Genomic DNA, 17,539 nt, shown 5'->3' with positions numbered 1-17,539 from the left:
TACCTCCTACCAAGCCAAGCCTCCAGTGTCACCGATGGCCTCGTATGCGTGTAGCACAATGATGCAAGGCTGGTCAATTGGGTTCAAGCCACTCTAGCTCGCTTATTGACTGGTTGGTGAATCGAGCTACCTCCTACCTCCTACAATATCCGGATACCAGTTTGGCCGATTCATGTCCAGAAGTGCCGGATGCAGTGGAGGTACGGGAGTGGGAGCAGCGGGTGAATGAAAGCGGGAGAAAAGGGAAAAAGGGAGTCATCACAGTCTAGTCACTGGTGTAAAGTGTTCACCTTGTATTAGGAGGTATTCCCTGGTCAGGGCAAAGTTCATGTCTTCAAGATCAAACAAGATCCTGCGGGGAAAGACAAGCATCCCCTGAGCCTGGGCAGATATCACGTGATACTGGAGCAAGCGAGGCTTGGCTCATGATGGAAGAAGAAGAAGAAGAAGAAGAAGTGGAAGATCTTGCTTCCGGCGGCCCCGCCCGCCCCGCCCCGCCCCGACCCACCATTCTTCCATTGCATCTCGATCCGATCTCCAAGTCTTTGACATATCGAAGACAATGACGATGCGTGCGCCTCACAGCATTGTTCGTGTCGCACACCCTGTACCACCACCATGACCTCCCTCACCATCCATCTGGTTGTATCTTGTGCAACACTACCCACAACACCACGACGACGACGACGACAATAATGAAGCCCTTTGCCCTCGTCAGCCCATCCTCACGAGGCATCGGATTTGAGCTTGTGCGGAGATTGCTGCAGACGACACCACACGATGTTCCCATCATCGCCACCGCGCGAAAGGACATTGACGAAACGAAAGAGAAGGTGTTGTCGGGGTTGAAAGACGTGCAAGAAGACCGATTACACGTGCTGAAATTGGATGTTCTTGGTGAGTGAGCTCTTTCTGGAAGCAATATATATACCTACCTACCTGATAAATGCACTATGCGACCAAGTCTCTAACAGTGACATCTATCTTAGATGAAAACATCGTCGCACAAGCCGCCAAACAACTCTCCCAAATCCTCCCTCCCAGCGAAAACTACCTCCACCTCTCCCTCGCCATCCCAGGAATCCTCTTTCCCGAGAAATCCCCTTCGCAAATCAACCACGACGATGCGCTTCTGACGTTTCGTACCAACACCCTCGGACCGATGCTCCTTCTCAAACACTTTTCCCCATTCCTGCCGAAAAAATCCACAAAGCTCTCGAGCGTCGCCGGCTTACCCCCGCACGCGGCCGTCTGGGCCAACATGTCTGCGCGAGTCGGGTCGATTACGGATAACAAGTTGGGTGGATGGTATAGTTATCGGGCGTCCAAAGCAGCAGTGAATCAGGTGACCAAGTCGTTTGACAATTATTTACGACCCAGTGCGGGCGAGAATGCGATGAGTATCAGTTTACATCCGGGAACGGTCAAGACGGGATTGAGTCGAGAGTTTTGGGAGACGGTCAAGGAGGAGAAGTTATTCAGTCCCGAGTTTGCGGCGGAGAAGTTACTCGAGGTGATTAACAGTCGGAAGGTGGAGGATCGAGGGAAATGTTGGGATTGGGCAGGCAAGGAGATTCCTCCGTGATTCCAATCACAGCTTCAATTGTTACAGTCTAGCGCATCACTCCACCATACACACAAAAAATAAAAAAACAAAATCACTTCTTCTGATTCAGCTCTTCCATGCGCTTCTTCAATTCCTCCTTGGAAGCCGGTTCACCCAAGTTCTCCGCAATGACCTGTATCCATCATGTCAGCACGTACATGTACATTCCTCGCTCCCAGAAACAAAAAAAACAAAACACCATAGACAAGGTAAGGTAAGGTAGGTAAGTCATACCGGACCCGGATTGGCAAGATGATCCTCGAGTGTAGCTACACCACCCTCCTCACTCTTCTTTTCCTTCTTCTTCAGTGCTTCCGCTTCGACCTTGCCTTGAGCGAGCTTTTCTTTGATCTCTATTTCCATTCACCATTAATATGTTAGTTATATATTCTCTGAGAAGAGAGGAAGTTTCTTTGCTTGCTTGCCTTGGTCGTTGTCTCCTGGTATCACAGGCATCTTGGGTTGATTGATTGGGCTGTGGTCTGTGGTAGGTACAGGTAGGTACAGGTAGGTAGTGCAGTCTCGCCCTTGAATATCCCGTACTTGTTGTTGTTGCGTGGTTCCTTTGAGTTCTTCTCTTCTTTTTCTTGTTTTGTTGGTTGAGAGTGTAGGTAATGTAGGTCGGTAGATGCTGACTGTATGTGTGTGTATGATGTGTGTGTCTCCTGATCAAATGATTACACGAGGTAGGTACATGTAGCTAATACGAGAGTATTCCAAGGCATGTCCCATCTGACATCATCGTCATTATCATCATCGCGGGGTCGTGGAGAGTCAGCAACGGCCCGTCCCGGCCCGTGGATCCGTGGGGGAATGAGGCAGTTTTCCTCATCATCTGACAATCTTCGCACATGACACCAACATATGAGGATATGAGCACAACGGGGAGAATATCATCATCATCAACAACAAGAACAGAAACATGTCCCAGAAAAGTAATGTAAGAGTTGAATATCAAAACTCATTTGCGTTGCAAACCACTTCACTTCCAAACGAGCGTTTTCCAGCATCGGACTGTAGTCAGTCTCCTTCCTCTCCTCCATTACCACCACCACCACCTCCTCCTCATCCTCCTCTCCACTTCCTCTCCTCTCCTCTCTCCATCACAGCATCCATCTCCATCTCCCCAGACCAGCTGCTGGTAGTTTGTGTAGTAAGATATCTCGAGCCGTCTACTTCTTCTGCATAGGGGCAAAGTAATTAGCATCATCATCATCATTATGAATCTCGAGTAGCTAGAGAGGTACTGTTGATGGTATAGGGAAAAAAAAAAAAGAACTTACGCAGGTGCAGCTTTCGCTCGAAGCGCATCCACAGCTTGAGGTGCAGTCACAGCCACCCATGATGAAGATGATGAAGTTCTTGGTTGTTGGTTGAAGTTGGGTCTGAGTTGGGTTGAAGTTGGTTGTGATTGTGGTTGTTGATAGTCGGTGTCTTGATAGAAGAGAGAGAAATTTCAAGAGCAAGATGAGACTAGATATATGTCTCCTCCCTTCTTCTACTACTTCTACTACTACCGAAGAAGCTCCCCTTGCACGTGTACATGTATGTATGCGCTGGCTCGGATGCATGTATAATACCTAGGTAGGTAAAGTGAATATAGGTAGACAAGCGGGGAAGCCAAGGCCAAACCAACAGCTACCTTACCTTACCTCCTACCATACCATACCTACACCGATTGGGTGCAGCTCCCTTGATATCTACCTGTATTGGAACAGCTGATCGATAATCGACATTGACGAAAAATCATCTGCAATCCCTGGAGGCTGGATATATCAAGCAGAGGGTAGATATATACAAAAGACAGACAGACATACTTATTGTCGAAATACTAGCTAGCTACCGCGCGAGTGGATATACATATATCAACGTCACACTTACAATCGCGGTAGGTAAGGCAAGGTAGGGTAGTTTTGAAGTGCCTAGTTACTTACTGCAAGTAGTTGGTAGCTTGCCTAGCTACATGTAACCACGACTGGCAAAGCTATGTCAGCTCAGGTATGTATGTAGCTGCACGGCGTATACTTACATACCTCACCTTATCCTTGGCATATGCATACTAATCATTCATGTCAGCTACCAGCTACGCAAGCCTGTCCTGTCCTGTCCTGTGTTATCCTGTCCTCCTCTGATCTCTTTCAATCGATCGATAAAGCAAAGCAGTTTATATTAGGGGGAGGGGGAGCAATACACTACTAACGAAGAATAAATACATGATCATAACTAGGGGATACAATGCAACATACCTAGGCAAGGTAAATGACTATCTGTACCTTATGTACCTTATCATACTACTGGTCGAAGCTAGAAAGCTAGCTTAGGTAGCTTACATATACCTACCTAATGTATGTATGTATGTATGTATGTATGTATGTATGTATGTAAGCTGACCTTCATCCTTCACCCTCACACCCTCGTTCTTTCTTTTTGTTTCTTGTTAGTTTGGGTTGGTTTTGGCATGTGATAAAGAGGAAGAAAGGGACTTGGACTTGGGGTCCATGTAATGAAAAACAATCCTGTACCTGTATGTACCTACTACTACACCCACCTACCTAGACTTCCAACAATCTATAATCTTATTTTCTTTTTATCCCGAATATTAAAAACAACAAACCCATCCTCCTCCTCCTCCTCCTCCTCCTCCTCCTCCTCCTCCTCCTCCTCCCCATCCACCATCCACCATCTATCCCCTTTTTAAAACCCCACCAACTTCCTCACCCCCATCCATCTCCTCCCCCAACTCTCTCCATATCCCACCTCGACCACCCCACGAGACACATGCCAAGCATTTTTCCGCATCGGATAATCCAAATTGGCCGGAATCGCTGTCGTGACGAGTGAGGGCCATTTGTCCACACAGACGGATTTGGCATTGCAGACACTGCGGAGGCCTTCGATGCCTGCGAATTTGCCGTAGCCGGATCCTCGTGTGCCGCCAAAGGGGAGTTGGACGACGTAGTAGCTATATAGATGTAATTTTTTTGTAGAGTTAGTATCTTTTTTTCTCTTTTTACATCGGTGGAGAAGTGGATTTGGGGAGTCATCATCACTATCAAGAAGGGTGAAAGAGAATGAGAAAGAAAAAGAGAAATACGTACGCTGCAAAATCATTCACGGCCACCATACCCGCTCGAATCGCATTCGCCGCATATGCGAGATTGCCCCGTGCTGCAGACGAGGACGTCGGTCCAAAGACACTGGCGCCGAGACCATATTCGGTACTATTGGCAATCTCGACCGCATCCGTCACGTCTGTGGCTCGCATCAAAACACACACGGGACCAAACAGCTCTTCTTGCGCGATGCGCATCGAGGGCGTGACGTCCACGAGTAGGGTGGGAGAGAAATAATGGCCGTGGGGGAATTGTTCGCAGTGGTGTCGGTGGCCGCCTACCAGGAGTCGTGCACCCTGCGCTCGGGCTTCCGTGATGAGTTGCTCGAGGCGATCAAAGGATGCGGGCGAAATGGTTGCGCCGACGTCGATGGCTTCGTTTTGATCTGCTTCGCTGCTGCGATTGGTGTCGAGGTCGCTCCCCACTCGCAATGCGCGGATACGTGGCTCGAGCAGAGTGACGAGTGTCGCATACGCCCCCGGCATGGCGATGATACGTTCGATGCCCACGCAATTCTGTCCTCCGGACTGAAAGACTCCACGCATGAGGATGCTTGCGATTCTGGCAATCTCTCCGCTCGACATGGTCTGTCCATCCGGATGATCGAGAATGATTGCGGGGTCTTTGCCGCCCAGTTCGATGCACAGCGGAATCAAGGTCTTGGATGCGCTCTTCGCGACTTGGTGTGCGATAGGTCTACTGCCAATGAAGGTGAGGTGAGCGATTCCACGATGCGAGGTGAAGTAGTCGGCAGTCTGTGGCCAGCAGGAGATGGCGTGTGCGACGTCGGGATCATGACCACAGGCTGCAAGCGCACCTCGAACAATGTCGATAAAGTATCGGGACGACCACGCAGTCTGCTCGCTGCCCTTGACGACGATCGCGTTGCCTGCAAACAGCGCGCTAATGATCGGGCCAAGCAGGTTATGGAAAGGGTAACTGTCGACTCTATCAGTCACGAGAGGGGTGTATGATGATGATGAACATGTAGGATGATACTGACTTCCAGCTGACGCAAGCCGCAACCACACCCAAAGGCTCGTAGCGAATTTCGTTCTTCTTGTAAAACATGAGAAAATTCGTCGGTCGGCGGTCTGGCCGGAGCGTCTTCTCTCCATGATCAATCGTCCATTTGAGCTTTTCCGCAGTGACGAGCACTTCGCCAAACAACGCGTCGACGCGAGTTTTGCCACTATCCAGACATGCAGCGCGAATGATAGGCTCCTGATTATCCAGTAAGAACTTCAGGAGAGTCTTCAAGACTTGCCGCCGCTGAGCAAAAGTGGTCTGACTCCACGACGTTTGTGCCTGGGCTGCTCGAGACACAATGCGGTCGATTCGATCGGGAGAAGAAGGATTGATGAGACCCAGATATTGCCCTGTAGCCGGTGCGTAGCATTGTATTGCAGTCGAGCCCGGCACCTTGATAGATGGATCCTCGAGCCCCTTTCCGCGCCAACCGGGCAAACAGGGCTCGGGCACCGGTACGGAAAAGTCGACTGCTTGCTCTGGATCTTTTCGTAGCAAAATAAAGGCGAAGCCGGCAATGAAAAGAGCAGTGAGAGTTCCATATATTCTTGCGTCCAGGGGAAGAAGTTCCATGATTCCGCGGTCCATCTGAAGCTTGAAGTAACGTGATACCGTGATTTCTCGGGTCGTGCGTGTGTGTGTGCGTATGTGCAGAGGAGGGGATATGTGAGAGACAACGGAAATCACACGCGCGAATGGTACTTGTGTGTGACTCGCATTATGAACAGTTTCGCACGTGAATTCGGTGTTCAACAGGAATGTCAACAGTCAGACGAGGTGAGATACATGTTTTGGTGATTGATCCCTGGTGGACGGACGCTCGGTCATTCTCGGCCGAGCAACGACCGATATTGCCTCTCCCTTGTCTCGTACACACACAACGGACAGGGCCTCACACACTCCAGTACTAGTTAGAAATGGGAGATATATGCCACATGGACGAGAGCACTGACACAATAGGATGAACATTACAGAAACTACAATATTGCCCTTGTTCGAGGCTGCTAAGACAGAAACATTACCGTCTATCCCTTCTTACCATCAATAATGAGAGACGCCGCTCGTTCCGCCAAAGCGTACACCGTCGACGTCGGGTGTCCTCCCATCAGGAAAGGAATGACCGAAGCGTCGACCACCCTCACATTCGTCGTGTCGTACACCTTCAAATCACCGTCTACCACACCACCCCATTCCCGAGGCAACATGGCCGAAGTGCCAACGCCATGCCAGCCAGCACGGAAGTTGTCTTGCCAGTAGGTCTTCCATTCAGCGTCACTCGCATCCATGGGGACCGTGTCGAAGGTGGGTTGCGTCTCCGTCGTGACTTCGGCGGCGAGCGCGGGAGTCTTAAACAAGTTCCTCACGAAACGCGCCGAGGCAATGAACATTTCCCAGTCGGAATCCAGCAGTCCCCAATTCACGTTGATCGTGGGCTCGTCGGACGCACGGTCCGCGTTCCCCCCGGAAATATGCACATTCCCTCGACTGAATGGAATCAGAGGCCAGAATTCGAGATTAAGGTGCGTGGTGTTGAGCGACTGGCCGGAGAAGATCTCGACGGCGGGAACTTGCGTGTCAAAGACAATGTCGTATTGCACCTGCAGAGAGTTCATGATCTGTTCGGGAGAGAGAGCGCCATTGATTCTCTGCGAGATCAGGCTGGCGGACTCGTTCAGCGAGCGACTGGTACGATTCTGGTAGTCGGCTGCGTCGGCGCCAAAAATCTGCTCGTACGTGGCGTGAATCAGGTAATTGGTCGTGATTCCTTGGCTCGGATCCGGGAAGGTGATGTTGGTGTTGTTCACGCGGAGGTAAAAAATGTTCCCTTGCATCTGATCTTGCAGATTCTCGCCCACTCCGGGCAGATCAATCTTGCTCTCGATGTTGTACTTGGCGAGGATGTCTTTGTTTCCAATGCCAGAGTACTCCAGAATACCAGGCGAGCGATAGACTCCCGCAGACAAAATCACCTCTTTCCTGGCCTTTATCGTCGTGGTGGCGTTGGCGTTCGTGATTTCGACGCCTGTGGCATTGTAGGGGGCGTGCAGGTCGGCCGGATCATCAAAGATGACCCGCAGACACTCGCTCTCATCGATCAGCTCGAGCTCCGCGCGGCCGACAATCGGAAGATAGTAGGCCTCACGCGCAGATTCACGAGTCTGCTCACGTCGGTTGGCGATGGTGAAGGCCGCTGGATACGTGGACAGTCCCTCGGCTTTGCCACCATTGAAGTCTTTTTTGGCACCAATGTTATAGACAGCGGCAGATTTCTTGAGAATATCGAAATATGCTGGAGTTCCTTCTGCGGGGTACGAGATGTTGAGCGGACCGTTGGTGCCGTGGTATTCGGGGTCGGGCGTATAGCCTGCCCTCGCAAGGTCCTTGGCAGGAAAGCGCAGGGCCTCAGAAGACTTGTAGAAGGGGAGGAGGGTGTCCCAGGACCAATCCGCGTTGTTCACGTCTCCCCAATCATCGATGGACTCGGAGTCGGGACGGGAGTACACCATTCCTGCAGTCGACTGATGGTCAGTGATGATTCCCTAGACCAAGACATGGCTCGCCATCGACTTACCATTGATCTGGGTGGTGCCGCCGACCGCCTTGCCGGCTGGCAAATCTAATATTCTGCCATTGACATCTTCCTGAGGCGTGCTCCGGTATGGCCAGGTCTGAGTAGTGCCGTTGATTCCTGCCTCCACAACGAGAACGGTATTTTGCGCTGCGGACAATCTGTTGGCTATTGCCAGTCCAGCGGTGCCACCTCCACAAACAATGTAATCGTATTCCGTTTGTTGCTGCGCAAAGACGGCTGAAATGGCAACGAAGACGAAGGTTAGTGAGCGAGTGGAAGGCATCTTTGCCGAAAGCGGACAGCGATATTAACGAGAGTGTACGAAGATGCCGACCGCAAAGTCGACCAAAAGCAGACAACCAGAAGGGAGAGGAGGGAGGAAGAGGAGGAGTGCAACAGGTGTGTATATCTACTCCGCCCCATCCATATACCAGCCTTTACCAGGTCAACAGCAGACCACATCGCTGCAGTGCGCTACCACAACTTAGTACTTAGTACGTGAGTACTATGATTTTGATTATTATTATGGTTGGCGACAAATCATACGTGTGTTCCGTGCTCCGTGGTGCTGGATGAGGCCTCCACGAACGCATCCTTGACCGTGTTCCTGGTCGTAGGCATGGTATACCGTAGAGGACGAACCTGGCCCCCTGGAGACTAATCTCCAAGGCATCGTCCGAAGGGGCAATCACCACTTCTCATTTCGACGGGAGTGGTGCGGGACAAGAAGTCATGTTTTATGATTAGAATGATCGGAGGAGGCACAGTGGTATACGAACTGCGGTCTGTCATGATATCCGCAAGCTGCCGATTGTCTGGCATGTGACACGCGTACGACTCACAGCCATCTTTCGGGATTGCCACTTACGGTAATGGCGAGCGCAGCATCTGGACCATGTCGAGGCTGATAACGATGATGATGATGATGGTGATGGAGATGAAGATGATGAAGGTGACGAAGATGATGATGATGATGAAGATGATGATATCAATAATGACATGAAGGTCCCGTATTTTCGGTCGTCCATTCTGTCGGAATCAGCCGTGTCGATCGCTATTGCTTCATCTACCGACGGTCCGATAGCCGTATACGGTATACTACTCAGATCTTGACAGAAAGTCCGGGGATGTCATTTCATTCCCATACCTGATACCACTATCATACCTCCAGCGGCCGGTCGAGTGTCGATACTGTCTGTAGCAGAGAACGGTCTCGGAATTGCTCGCGCACTATGTAGATGATTTTATTAGCTTTGGAAAGTGCATACAGACAGACAGGCTACCTCCTAACCTTAAGCCTTAAGGTACCTACCTCCTAGTACTCCCTACATGAGACTCCTGTCGGAGGTTGGAGGTACCTGATTGTTTGCGCTCCGTGCACGACAAATTAGCTGTCCGGGTAGCCCCGCTGTATACAGAGTTACAGACTTCTATCGCCTTGGCGGTAGTCTTTTACAACACGAGTAGTGCCTTTTGTCAAGAGTCAACCGGTTCCCTGTTACCCTGCCCCAACGTAAAACTACCTACCTACCTACCTGACCTACAGATCCTACGAACATTGCCGGAAAATTGGGACTTTTGTCGCTGTAGCTGCATTGTTCGTCGACGAAACATCTATCGCAGAGCGCTCGTACACGACCATCTGGTGTACCTGGTAATAAATCAATGTTTTTGCAATTAATATGGGCTTACTAAGTAAGGTATTCAAGGTACCTCCTACCTACCTACCTGTAGGTATTGACAGGCACAGGTACCTGATATTGGAGACGGGAGAAAGACGCAGACAGTACTCTAACTACCTTAGGTACTGTACCGACTAGGTATCATCGACACGATCATCACTACCTGTACCAACATTTCGAAACAGAGGGCCAGACTCCCACGAATGGGCTGCCAAGCAAGATATTTCTGGCTTTGTGGTCTGTAGACTGAGGTGTTCACAGGGGGGGCGTGAGGGAACGCGATCTCACGTGATGGCCATGCGCATCAAGATGGATATCCACAGAGCGGCCACGCGTCAAAGCTATATCCACGTGGTGGCCACGCAATGGTCCGTTATGGTTAATGTCAACCTGAATGAGAGCGACTCGGCGGAGGAGAGAGGGAGAGATCCCACTCTCCGGATTCCGGCAACCGGCAGAAGAAGGGACGACGTGTGCGACCTCAGCCATCATCAACAATCAATCAATGCAGGCAGGTGCCACCCAAGACCCATCCCACCCCCGCTCCAAACGGCAACGGCGACGGCGGCACTTGCATTTGCACTTGCCATCTTGTATCGGGAGCTGGATGGATGTGAGCGCCCAGTGTCAGCATGGTCAGCGTGTACCACACTACCCGCCCTCCCGCACCTCCAACCCTCCAATCCGTCCCCCTTCTTCCCCCTTCCCACCTCCACTGCTCCCTCCACTCCTGCACTCCTGATCCTCCACCCCGTCACCTCCACGCTGGAGCCCCTCACTAAATGCCCTTCCTCCCCTGCACTTCCTCCACTGAACCTCCACTGCCGCCCACTGCCATCAACTGCTGTCCCCTCTCCGTGCCACTATCCTCCCCGCCTACGCCCGAGGCTGTCACCCCGACAGGACGAGACATGTCACAGTACTTGAAGCCACCACCACCTCGTCCATGTGACATGCGTGTGCCACCACCAAAACCCCCCCATCAAGAACACTCACTGTATCAATAACCTCCCTCTCATTGTCGCCCACACCACATCCTCCCGTACCTGTAGCAATCATGGCGGCACCAGAGAAGTTTGACGCCGTCATCGTGGGCGCGGGCTTTGGAGGAATCTACCAACTCTATCGCCTGCGCAAGCTGGGACTGTCATGTCTGGTCATTGATCAGGCCGGAGGAGTGGGCGGCACCTGGTGTAATACATCTCTGCCCGACACTGGCTCTCCAGTGCACCTTATCGATGTCTGCATGCATGCTGACTGTTGAGCCAGACTGGAATCTCTACCCAGGTGCCATGTCGGATACTGAGAGTGTGGTCTACCGCTACTCGTGGGACAAACAAGATCTGTCCGAGTATCCATGGCCGGAACGCTACGTGAAGCAGCCCGAAGTGCTCGCCTATCTCAACCACGTCGCCGATCGATACAATCTGAAGCAACATATGCGCTTTCACACCGAACTGACTGCTGCCAGCTGGGATGATGCTTCCCAATCGTGGTCCCTCAGCACGAGCAGTGGTGAGATCACCGCCAAGTATTTCGTGACCTGCCTGGGCATTCTCTCCAAGCAGAACTTTCCAGACATCCCCGGTCTGCACTCGTTCGCCGGCGAGCTTCATCACACTGCCCGCTGGCCCAAGGACTGTTCCTTCGCAGGCAAGCGTGTCGGTGTCATAGGATCCGGATCGACTGGCGTCCAGCTGATCACGGAAATCGCAAGTCAGGTCAAGTCTTTAGTATCTTTCCAGCGACATCCGCAGTATAGTGTTCCATCGGGAGACGTCAAAGTGACACCCGAGGAGCGCAAAACGATTAATGATAATTACGACGCCATTTGGCATCTGGTCCGCAATTCTCACACGGGATTCGGCTTCGTAGAGAGTACCAGACCCTATCACTCCGTCTCGCCTGAGGAGCGTGAGAAGATTTTCCAAGAGCTGTGGGACAAAGGCAATGGCTTCCATTTTGTCAGTGACGACCCGGCCATGTATGTGATTGCGTACCTGCTGATGTGTCCGACAGATGTTTGGCGGATTCAACGACATCGCGACAAACCGAGAGGCCAATGAAGGCGCCTGCGATTTCATGAGGCGGAAAATTGATCAAATAGTGAAAGACCCCGAGAAAGCCAGGAAACTGAAGCCGTACGAAATGTTCGCCAAGAGGCCGATATGCGACGGCAACGCGAAGACTGGCCAGAAGTACTTTGAGCAGTTCAATAGAGACCATGTCGACATCGTGCACCTGGGAGAGACGCCCATCCAAGAGATCGAAGCCAAGGGCGTGAGGACTGCAGACGGAAAGCTCCACGAACTGGATATGCTGATCTTGGCGACGGGCTTCGATTCCGTGGAAGGCAATTACACGAGACTGGCAATTCGTGGACGGGACGGCGTCACTCTACAGGACGAGTGGAAGGAAGGGCCCACCAGTGCTCTAGGTAAGAAGTCTCACAGGCCCAGCCTCGACCATGAGGCATACAACGAGCCATGACGCCAGCTTGTCCACTGACGAACGAACTCGTAGGAATTTTCGTTCCGAACCATCCCAATCTGTTCATGGTCAACGGAGCCAAGGGACCTTTCACCAATCAGCCTCCTGGTAAGAAGGACCATGCATGAGAGCTGTTCGCCCATCCGTCCCTATACTGATCATATCGCTACAGGCATCGAAGCGCAAGTCGACTTTGTCGCGGACACGATCGAACGTGCCGAACAGGCCGGAACTCGCCTGGTCGAAGTCTTGCCTGAAGGCGAGCAAGCATGGTCACAGCTCTGCGCCAAGCTCGCCGTAGGAACTCTCTTCTGGGAGGCAGACGGGAGTTGGATATTCGGAACGAATATACCTGGTAAGAAGAAGACGTTGAGGTTCTTTTTTGGTGGCATGTCAGGATATCTCAAAGAACTGGAAAAGTGCGTCAGAGAAGGATATCCTGGTTTCCGGCCGTTCCTGCAGCAGCAGCAACCAGTCGCGGCTGCCTCGCAGCTTCAGACCGACGTTCCTGCTGTTGTGGAGGGCAGTAAAGCTAGCGCGTGAGCGTCCAGCTGTACATCCGTCGGATCTCTCTCTTCCAGGTTTCCTTCCAGCTTACCTACATGTTCCCACCTTCCGTCTTTGGTCTGTGTGCGTATTATGAGTGCTGTAGTCTTTTCCTGAACCATCTAGATTAGATACCTTACATGTACCTACCTACCTTACTCTTGCATAAGGAGGTACCTAGGTAACGATTCTGTTCCATCCAACACGTCTCTACACACATATCAGCTAAGTATGTAGCATGCCAATCCTGTCATCATGAATGAGCGGCATATGCAAAAATGACTGTGGCCTCAGAGATCATCCGACACGGCAAATGTGCCCATCATCTTATCCATCTCCTCCTTGTGCATGATAGAGCCACTGTTGCGCTCCGTTGCAGGCGTAACCTCGCTCTCGTTGCTGGGAACCTCGGCCACAAAAGCGTCGTACAATGAACCGGGCGACGATGGCTCTCCCGACGAGAACATCTCGCACGACTGCCTCTCTTTGCCTTTCTGCCTGGGCGCCATGGGAAGCCCATGTGATGATGATGATGTCGCATGAGGCAGATGTGCGGGCAACGCCGCCATACTGGTAGCCGTGTCCAGCATCGTCGTATGCGGCATGCTGCTGCTGACACGTGCAGTGGACGCAGCTCTGTCGTCCCGTTCTGGCATCTTCGTTGATTGCGGTATGCTGAATGTTGCACGACGTCCCACACGTGAGCTACCGCGAGCGCATGTCCCTGGTTGCTAGCCGGACGGAGTGGCCATGGGGGACAGCTTCGTACGAGGAAGGCGCGTGTTGCTGATATCTCCCAGTGCTGCAGCTCCGGATATGACTTTGTCCGTAGATGCTGACTGAAGAACATCAGCATATGTCAATCATGTGTGTCAATATTCCACGCATTGGTAGACGTGGGCGGTACCGCATTTTCTTCGTCTAGAGTGTCTGGATTTCCCCCGGGTCCAAAGGCCCAATGCGCAAACTGCGAAGCTGGTTGAAGATGAGCTTGGTAGGCCGCAGACTGTTGAGGTTGCGCTGGCATTGGCACTGAACTGAAGTCGTAGGCTGGCTGGAAATAAGTTTGCTGTTGCTGTTGCTGCTGCTGTTGGGCGGAAGGAACTCCTTGTCCAGAGATCAATGGCCGAGTGATCTGATACACGGGAGGTTGCTGGAGATATTGCTGAAGAGGCGGACTAACGTGATGCACCGGATGAGCGTTCGCCGCACTGGACGTATGTTGCATGGTAGCAGGGGTGGTTTGATACGCAACCTCTCCGGGGGCCAGCGGCGATGATCCATAGGACAGGCTACCACGCGTGCTGCTTGAAAACGAGGATGACGATCCAGGATGCTGCCACGTGCTCTGCCTCCGTGCCGGTCCATCTATTTCGCGTAGCCTCGAGTTGAGCTCTTCAAGCATGGCAGAAGTTTCTGCTTGATAGCGTTGGTTCCAGCTTGAGCATGTCAGTAGTATGCTCGACCATATATATATGCCACAGCACGCTTACCTCATATAGCCCCAGCGGATTCCGAATCGTGACAGGCATTCTGTTATCTGCTTGATGCAGGAAATACTTCGAACAATATTGAATCTGAGTGCTGTGTCGCCCGGTGGCAGTGCCACGACGGGCATCGGTGGCGGCGCGGCAGCCGAGGGCTTTACTTCTGGATGTGCTGGTATATGACCCGCCAGGAGACCGTCCGTGTTATGTTGCAGTGCATCAAGAAACTGTCGTCCAGTCATATAGGCTCGCATAGCGTCGTAGAACGTCAGAGGTGCAGTATATGCCGGATCGCTGAGCAACCGGAGCATTAGATCGGCATACCGAGTGCAGTACTCGAAGACGAGCTTCTGCGCGAAAGGGTGCACCACGGGAACTCTTGGCGAAGGCGACAGAACATAAACATAAGAGTATAGCAAGTCCAGCTCAAAGAAAGCCCGCATATCAGCCGACATTGAAGATGGCAAACCGTCGAACCATTTGCGCATGGAGTCGCAGGTGTCCCAGATGTAGTGATATGGTTCCTCCCAGCGGGATCGGCCTGATTGGAACAAATCGCTGTACCACTGCGACTGTATCTGGCGAAGCTTGATTAGGTCTGCGACGTATTCATACGTTTGGAGCCATAGGCCTTGCGAAGTATTGGGACGAGGCGAATTTGACGCCGTATTCGAAGGCTTCGAGAATGATATCTTGACTCTAGCACTATCATCCGAGAAGGAGAATGCACGCGTCTGTACGAGCGATGTAGAGCGATCCAGAGCATAGATGCAATGGTAGACTCGACGTCTCAATTCTAGCTTAGCCCTGGGCATGGCCGTTCCCTTGGGAGGATCCTGATGCAGGCCGAGATCAACCATGGCTCGGGAAGCCGCACCGATGAGTTGCCAAGAATCGAAGTGGTGAGGATCGAGCATCGCGAATTCCGTGAGAAGAACCAGAGCCTGTATGCTCGCGATTTCTCCTGGACGAAGTACGTCTTCAGAGTGAGTCAGGGTAGCGCAGATGTGACCTATAGACTCTATGTAGCGTTGATCGCCACGCTGTTGTGACATGGAAGCACTGGAGATAGCCAGCACGGCTCGAACCATGAAGTGGTCGTGCGGCGTGGCTTGATGCTGGTTGCGGGAATACACATTGTCCACGGAGCCCCAAAAGCTTGCCTCGTCAAACAATGGCAGAAGGACGAAGATGTTGTTGAGATAGTGCTGAATGAGAACGGTAGCCTGATGCCGAGCTGGCAGCTCCTGAGCCAGAGACTTGGGGAGTGGCTCTTTGCTGCTAGCCCACAAGATCAACCTCGCATAGGACATGGCACTAGTAAAGCCGTAGAAGTCTCGCGCAGTGGCGTTGACAGACAGATAGCCAAAATCCGATACCAAGTCGTCGATAGTAGCGGCTTCTTTGCGCCTCATGGCCTTGGTCTGATTGGGAGTGTTCGGTGTCGGCGGTTCTGGTACTTGGTATGATTGTCGCCGTGCGGCGAACTCATCCTCGTGCATATCGACCACTGAAGGCTTTCGGGCGCGGGCTTCTTCCAATTTCTCCTTGAGCTTTTCGATGCGAGTCTCCAGCGTGGACACATAACTGCGTTCCTTGCCTCGCGCAAATTGGTCGTTAGTACTCGTGCATTCGGCAGCTCTTCCATTCTTCTCGCACGAGGAACATGCTGGCAATTTGCCATCGCACTTGATCTTCGCGTTTCGGCATCGCGAGCACGCTGCGACTGGCCTAGACAAGTACGCGGGCGCATTAGCGAGGTCGGTGGGGCTCTCTTGAGGCCGAGAGGCTCATACCGCGACACCTTCAATATGGGTGTTTCGAAAGGCATCAGGTCCTTGGCATCAAACTCGTCTGGCGCCATCTTGTCAGCTTTTGCACTAATCATCATGATAATAATAACAATGTCTCGAACCGACGCTCAACGGGGATGCGCCCTAGAGGACATTTGGGCTCCAAGGATGCTGGAAGCGATGCAGCCCATACCGCTCTGCCCTCCAAATCATGCCACTGCAGTCCAGGCAGCGCCATGAATAGGCGAGCAGACTGAGAACATACCTCTTTGTAGCACTGCTGCGTCCCGGGTCACACCACGTCAAACCACTCAAACGGGCATTAGCCAGCAGCAGCACTTTCACGTCAGAAAGCGCCGTCCGACACCACGCGATCCCGGCAACAGGTTTGCTGCTTTCTTCGTGTTCCACCTCCTGGCTGGGGCTGGCCCGACAACGTGGGAGGGAAGATGTGCGAACGTGAAGCCGCGCCCTCGGGCTGATCCTCCAGCTGTTCTTAACTTCTTCCACTCCCGTCCGGCTATGGCGTAGGAGGTAGGTCAGGTAGGAGGTAGGCACGGCACAGTACCTGTGAGGCTGTACCTCAGTGGACACTGCTGTATAGAAGGCAAGTGGGCGGCAAGCCAGCCACCTCAGACGTTATGGAATGCGACACGTATGTCCGTCCGTCTACGGCTCAGTATGGCTGGCGTTCATATACCAACCCACACACGTCGGTGCTCAGGAACCTTGTTACCTTGCCCACTCGTAGAATTACACGAGACCAGCAACGGGACAGCATGCAATCGAAGCATGACGAGCGGGCGGTCAGAGAAGGTAAGGTATCGGAGAGGCTTTCACACATGGCACATGCAACCATTGCCAGGGACGGCTGCTGGGCTTATCCTTCTGCTCTCTCTCAGCCTTCTTAGACTTTGCCGTGGCGTGTGAAAGACGCAGACTCGGCAATAGAACGAACGATTCTCCCTCCACAACAGGTTGCGGAACCTCACTCTACCAACGCCCACGCCTTGGCGGTACCTGAGTCTTTACAACACGAGTACCGTTTGCATTGACGCGGGTCCTTCTGCCTCCTCCCTTTGGCCTTCCTTCTGCCCTACGGATATCTCATTCTTGGCAGCGCCATTGCAAAGAGTCCAGCAGCAAGTTAAGTTACCTCACTACCCATAGCATATTGGCATACCTTAGCCGGCAGCGACAGCGGTGGCAGGTTGAAAACTT

The 17,539-nt window shown here is 52.3% G+C and overlaps 7 protein-coding genes across 7 annotated transcripts; 3 read left to right on the top strand and 4 right to left on the bottom strand.

Annotated features, from left to right (window-relative positions):
• Window positions 1–695: 695 nt before the first annotated feature.
• On the top strand, window positions 696–1,585 carry SEPMUDRAFT_113532 (NAD(P)-binding protein; the record flags this gene model as incomplete). The annotated part of the gene is made up of 2 exons (XM_016901038.1): window positions 696–897; window positions 990–1,585. 2 exons carry the CDS (start codon window positions 696–698, stop codon window positions 1,583–1,585), a joined length of 798 nt encoding a protein of 265 aa, XP_016765663.1.
• An 858-nt stretch (window positions 1,586–2,443) lies between these two features.
• SEPMUDRAFT_122890 (uncharacterized protein) lies at window positions 2,444–3,148 on the top strand. Its single transcript, XM_016901806.1, has 2 exons — window positions 2,444–2,787; window positions 2,890–3,148. The coding sequence occupies exons 1-2, from the start codon at window positions 2,529–2,531 to the stop codon at window positions 2,949–2,951; spliced, it is 321 nt and encodes a 106-aa protein (XP_016765662.1). The 5' UTR covers window positions 2,444–2,528; the 3' UTR covers window positions 2,952–3,148.
• A 1,078-nt stretch (window positions 3,149–4,226) lies between these two features.
• SEPMUDRAFT_146531 (ALDH-like protein) lies at window positions 4,227–6,353 on the bottom strand. The gene is made up of 3 exons (XM_016903712.1): window positions 5,723–6,353; window positions 4,705–5,658; window positions 4,227–4,568 (listed from the first exon to the last, which is right to left on the bottom strand). The coding sequence occupies exons 1-3, from the start codon at window positions 6,334–6,336 to the stop codon at window positions 4,301–4,303; spliced, it is 1,836 nt and encodes a 611-aa protein (XP_016765661.1). The 5' UTR covers window positions 6,337–6,353; the 3' UTR covers window positions 4,227–4,300.
• A 363-nt stretch (window positions 6,354–6,716) lies between these two features.
• SEPMUDRAFT_146530 (glucose oxidase) lies at window positions 6,717–8,983 on the bottom strand. The gene is made up of 2 exons (XM_016903711.1): window positions 8,321–8,983; window positions 6,717–8,257 (listed from the first exon to the last, which is right to left on the bottom strand). Exons 1-2 carry the CDS (start codon window positions 8,601–8,603, stop codon window positions 6,774–6,776), a joined length of 1,767 nt encoding a protein of 588 aa, XP_016765660.1. The 5' UTR covers window positions 8,604–8,983; the 3' UTR covers window positions 6,717–6,773.
• Window positions 8,984–10,994: 2,011 nt separating this feature from the next.
• Window positions 10,995–15,645, top strand: SEPMUDRAFT_146529 (FAD/NAD(P)-binding domain-containing protein). Its single transcript, XM_016903710.1, has 6 exons — window positions 10,995–11,195; window positions 11,272–11,966; window positions 12,022–12,439; window positions 12,526–12,600; window positions 12,665–14,477; window positions 14,532–15,645. Exons 1-5 carry the CDS (start codon window positions 11,060–11,062, stop codon window positions 13,033–13,035), a joined length of 1,695 nt encoding a protein of 564 aa, XP_016765658.1. The 5' UTR covers window positions 10,995–11,059; the 3' UTR covers window positions 13,036–14,477; window positions 14,532–15,645.
• SEPMUDRAFT_113528 (uncharacterized protein) lies at window positions 13,329–13,694 on the bottom strand (the record flags this gene model as incomplete). The annotated part of the gene is made up of 1 exon (XM_016901037.1): window positions 13,329–13,694. One exon carries the CDS (start codon window positions 13,692–13,694, stop codon window positions 13,329–13,331), a length of 366 nt encoding a protein of 121 aa, XP_016765659.1.
• On the bottom strand, window positions 14,528–16,824 carry SEPMUDRAFT_58051 (Fungal_trans-domain-containing protein; the record flags this gene model as incomplete). The annotated part of the gene is made up of 3 exons (XM_016909459.1): window positions 16,584–16,824; window positions 16,322–16,379; window positions 14,528–16,256 (listed from the first exon to the last, which is right to left on the bottom strand). The coding sequence occupies exons 2-3, from the start codon at window positions 16,354–16,356 to the stop codon at window positions 14,528–14,530; spliced, it is 1,764 nt and encodes a 587-aa protein (XP_016765657.1). The 5' UTR covers window positions 16,357–16,379; window positions 16,584–16,824.
• Window positions 16,825–17,539: the final 715 nt, after the last annotated feature.

The sequence above is a fragment of the Sphaerulina musiva genome (genome assembly GCF_000320565.1).
Source record: "Sphaerulina musiva SO2202 unplaced genomic scaffold SEPMUscaffold_1, whole genome shotgun sequence".
Taxonomy (NCBI): domain Eukaryota; kingdom Fungi; phylum Ascomycota; class Dothideomycetes; order Mycosphaerellales; family Mycosphaerellaceae; genus Sphaerulina; species Sphaerulina musiva.
This window is presented reverse-complemented; position numbering and strand designations above follow the sequence as displayed.

Excerpts from the sequence above, each read along its gene's own strand:
- SEPMUDRAFT_122890 (XM_016901806.1), top strand. The coding sequence starts at position 2,529 with ATGTCCCAGAAAAGTAATGTAAGAGTTGAATATCAAAACTCATTTGCG. Across the intron at positions 2,788-2,889 it reads TCTCGAGCCGTCTACTTCTT|GCAGGTGCAGCTTTCGCTCG; the intron begins CTGCATAGGGGC and ends AAAAGAACTTAC.
- SEPMUDRAFT_146531 (XM_016903712.1), bottom strand. The coding sequence starts at position 6,336 with ATGGACCGCGGAATCATGGAACTTCTTCCCCTGGACGCAAGAATATAT. Across the intron at positions 5,659-5,722 it reads GCGGCTTGCGTCAGCTGGAA|TTACCCTTTCCATAACCTGC; the intron begins GTCAGTATCATC and ends TAGAGTCGACAG. Across the intron at positions 4,569-4,704 it reads GCCGTGAATGATTTTGCAGC|CTACTACGTCGTCCAACTCC; the intron begins GTACGTATTTCT and ends ACATCTATATAG.
- SEPMUDRAFT_146530 (XM_016903711.1), bottom strand. The coding sequence starts at position 8,603 with ATGCCTTCCACTCGCTCACTAACCTTCGTCTTCGTTGCCATTTCAGCC. Across the intron at positions 8,258-8,320 it reads CGGCACCACCCAGATCAATG|GAATGGTGTACTCCCGTCCC; the intron begins GTAAGTCGATGG and ends AGTCGACTGCAG.
- SEPMUDRAFT_146529 (XM_016903710.1), top strand. The coding sequence starts at position 11,060 with ATGGCGGCACCAGAGAAGTTTGACGCCGTCATCGTGGGCGCGGGCTTT. Across the intron at positions 11,967-12,021 it reads AAGGCAATGGCTTCCATTTT|ATGTTTGGCGGATTCAACGA; the intron begins GTCAGTGACGAC and ends TGTGTCCGACAG. Across the intron at positions 12,601-12,664 it reads TTTCACCAATCAGCCTCCTG|GCATCGAAGCGCAAGTCGAC; the intron begins GTAAGAAGGACC and ends ATATCGCTACAG.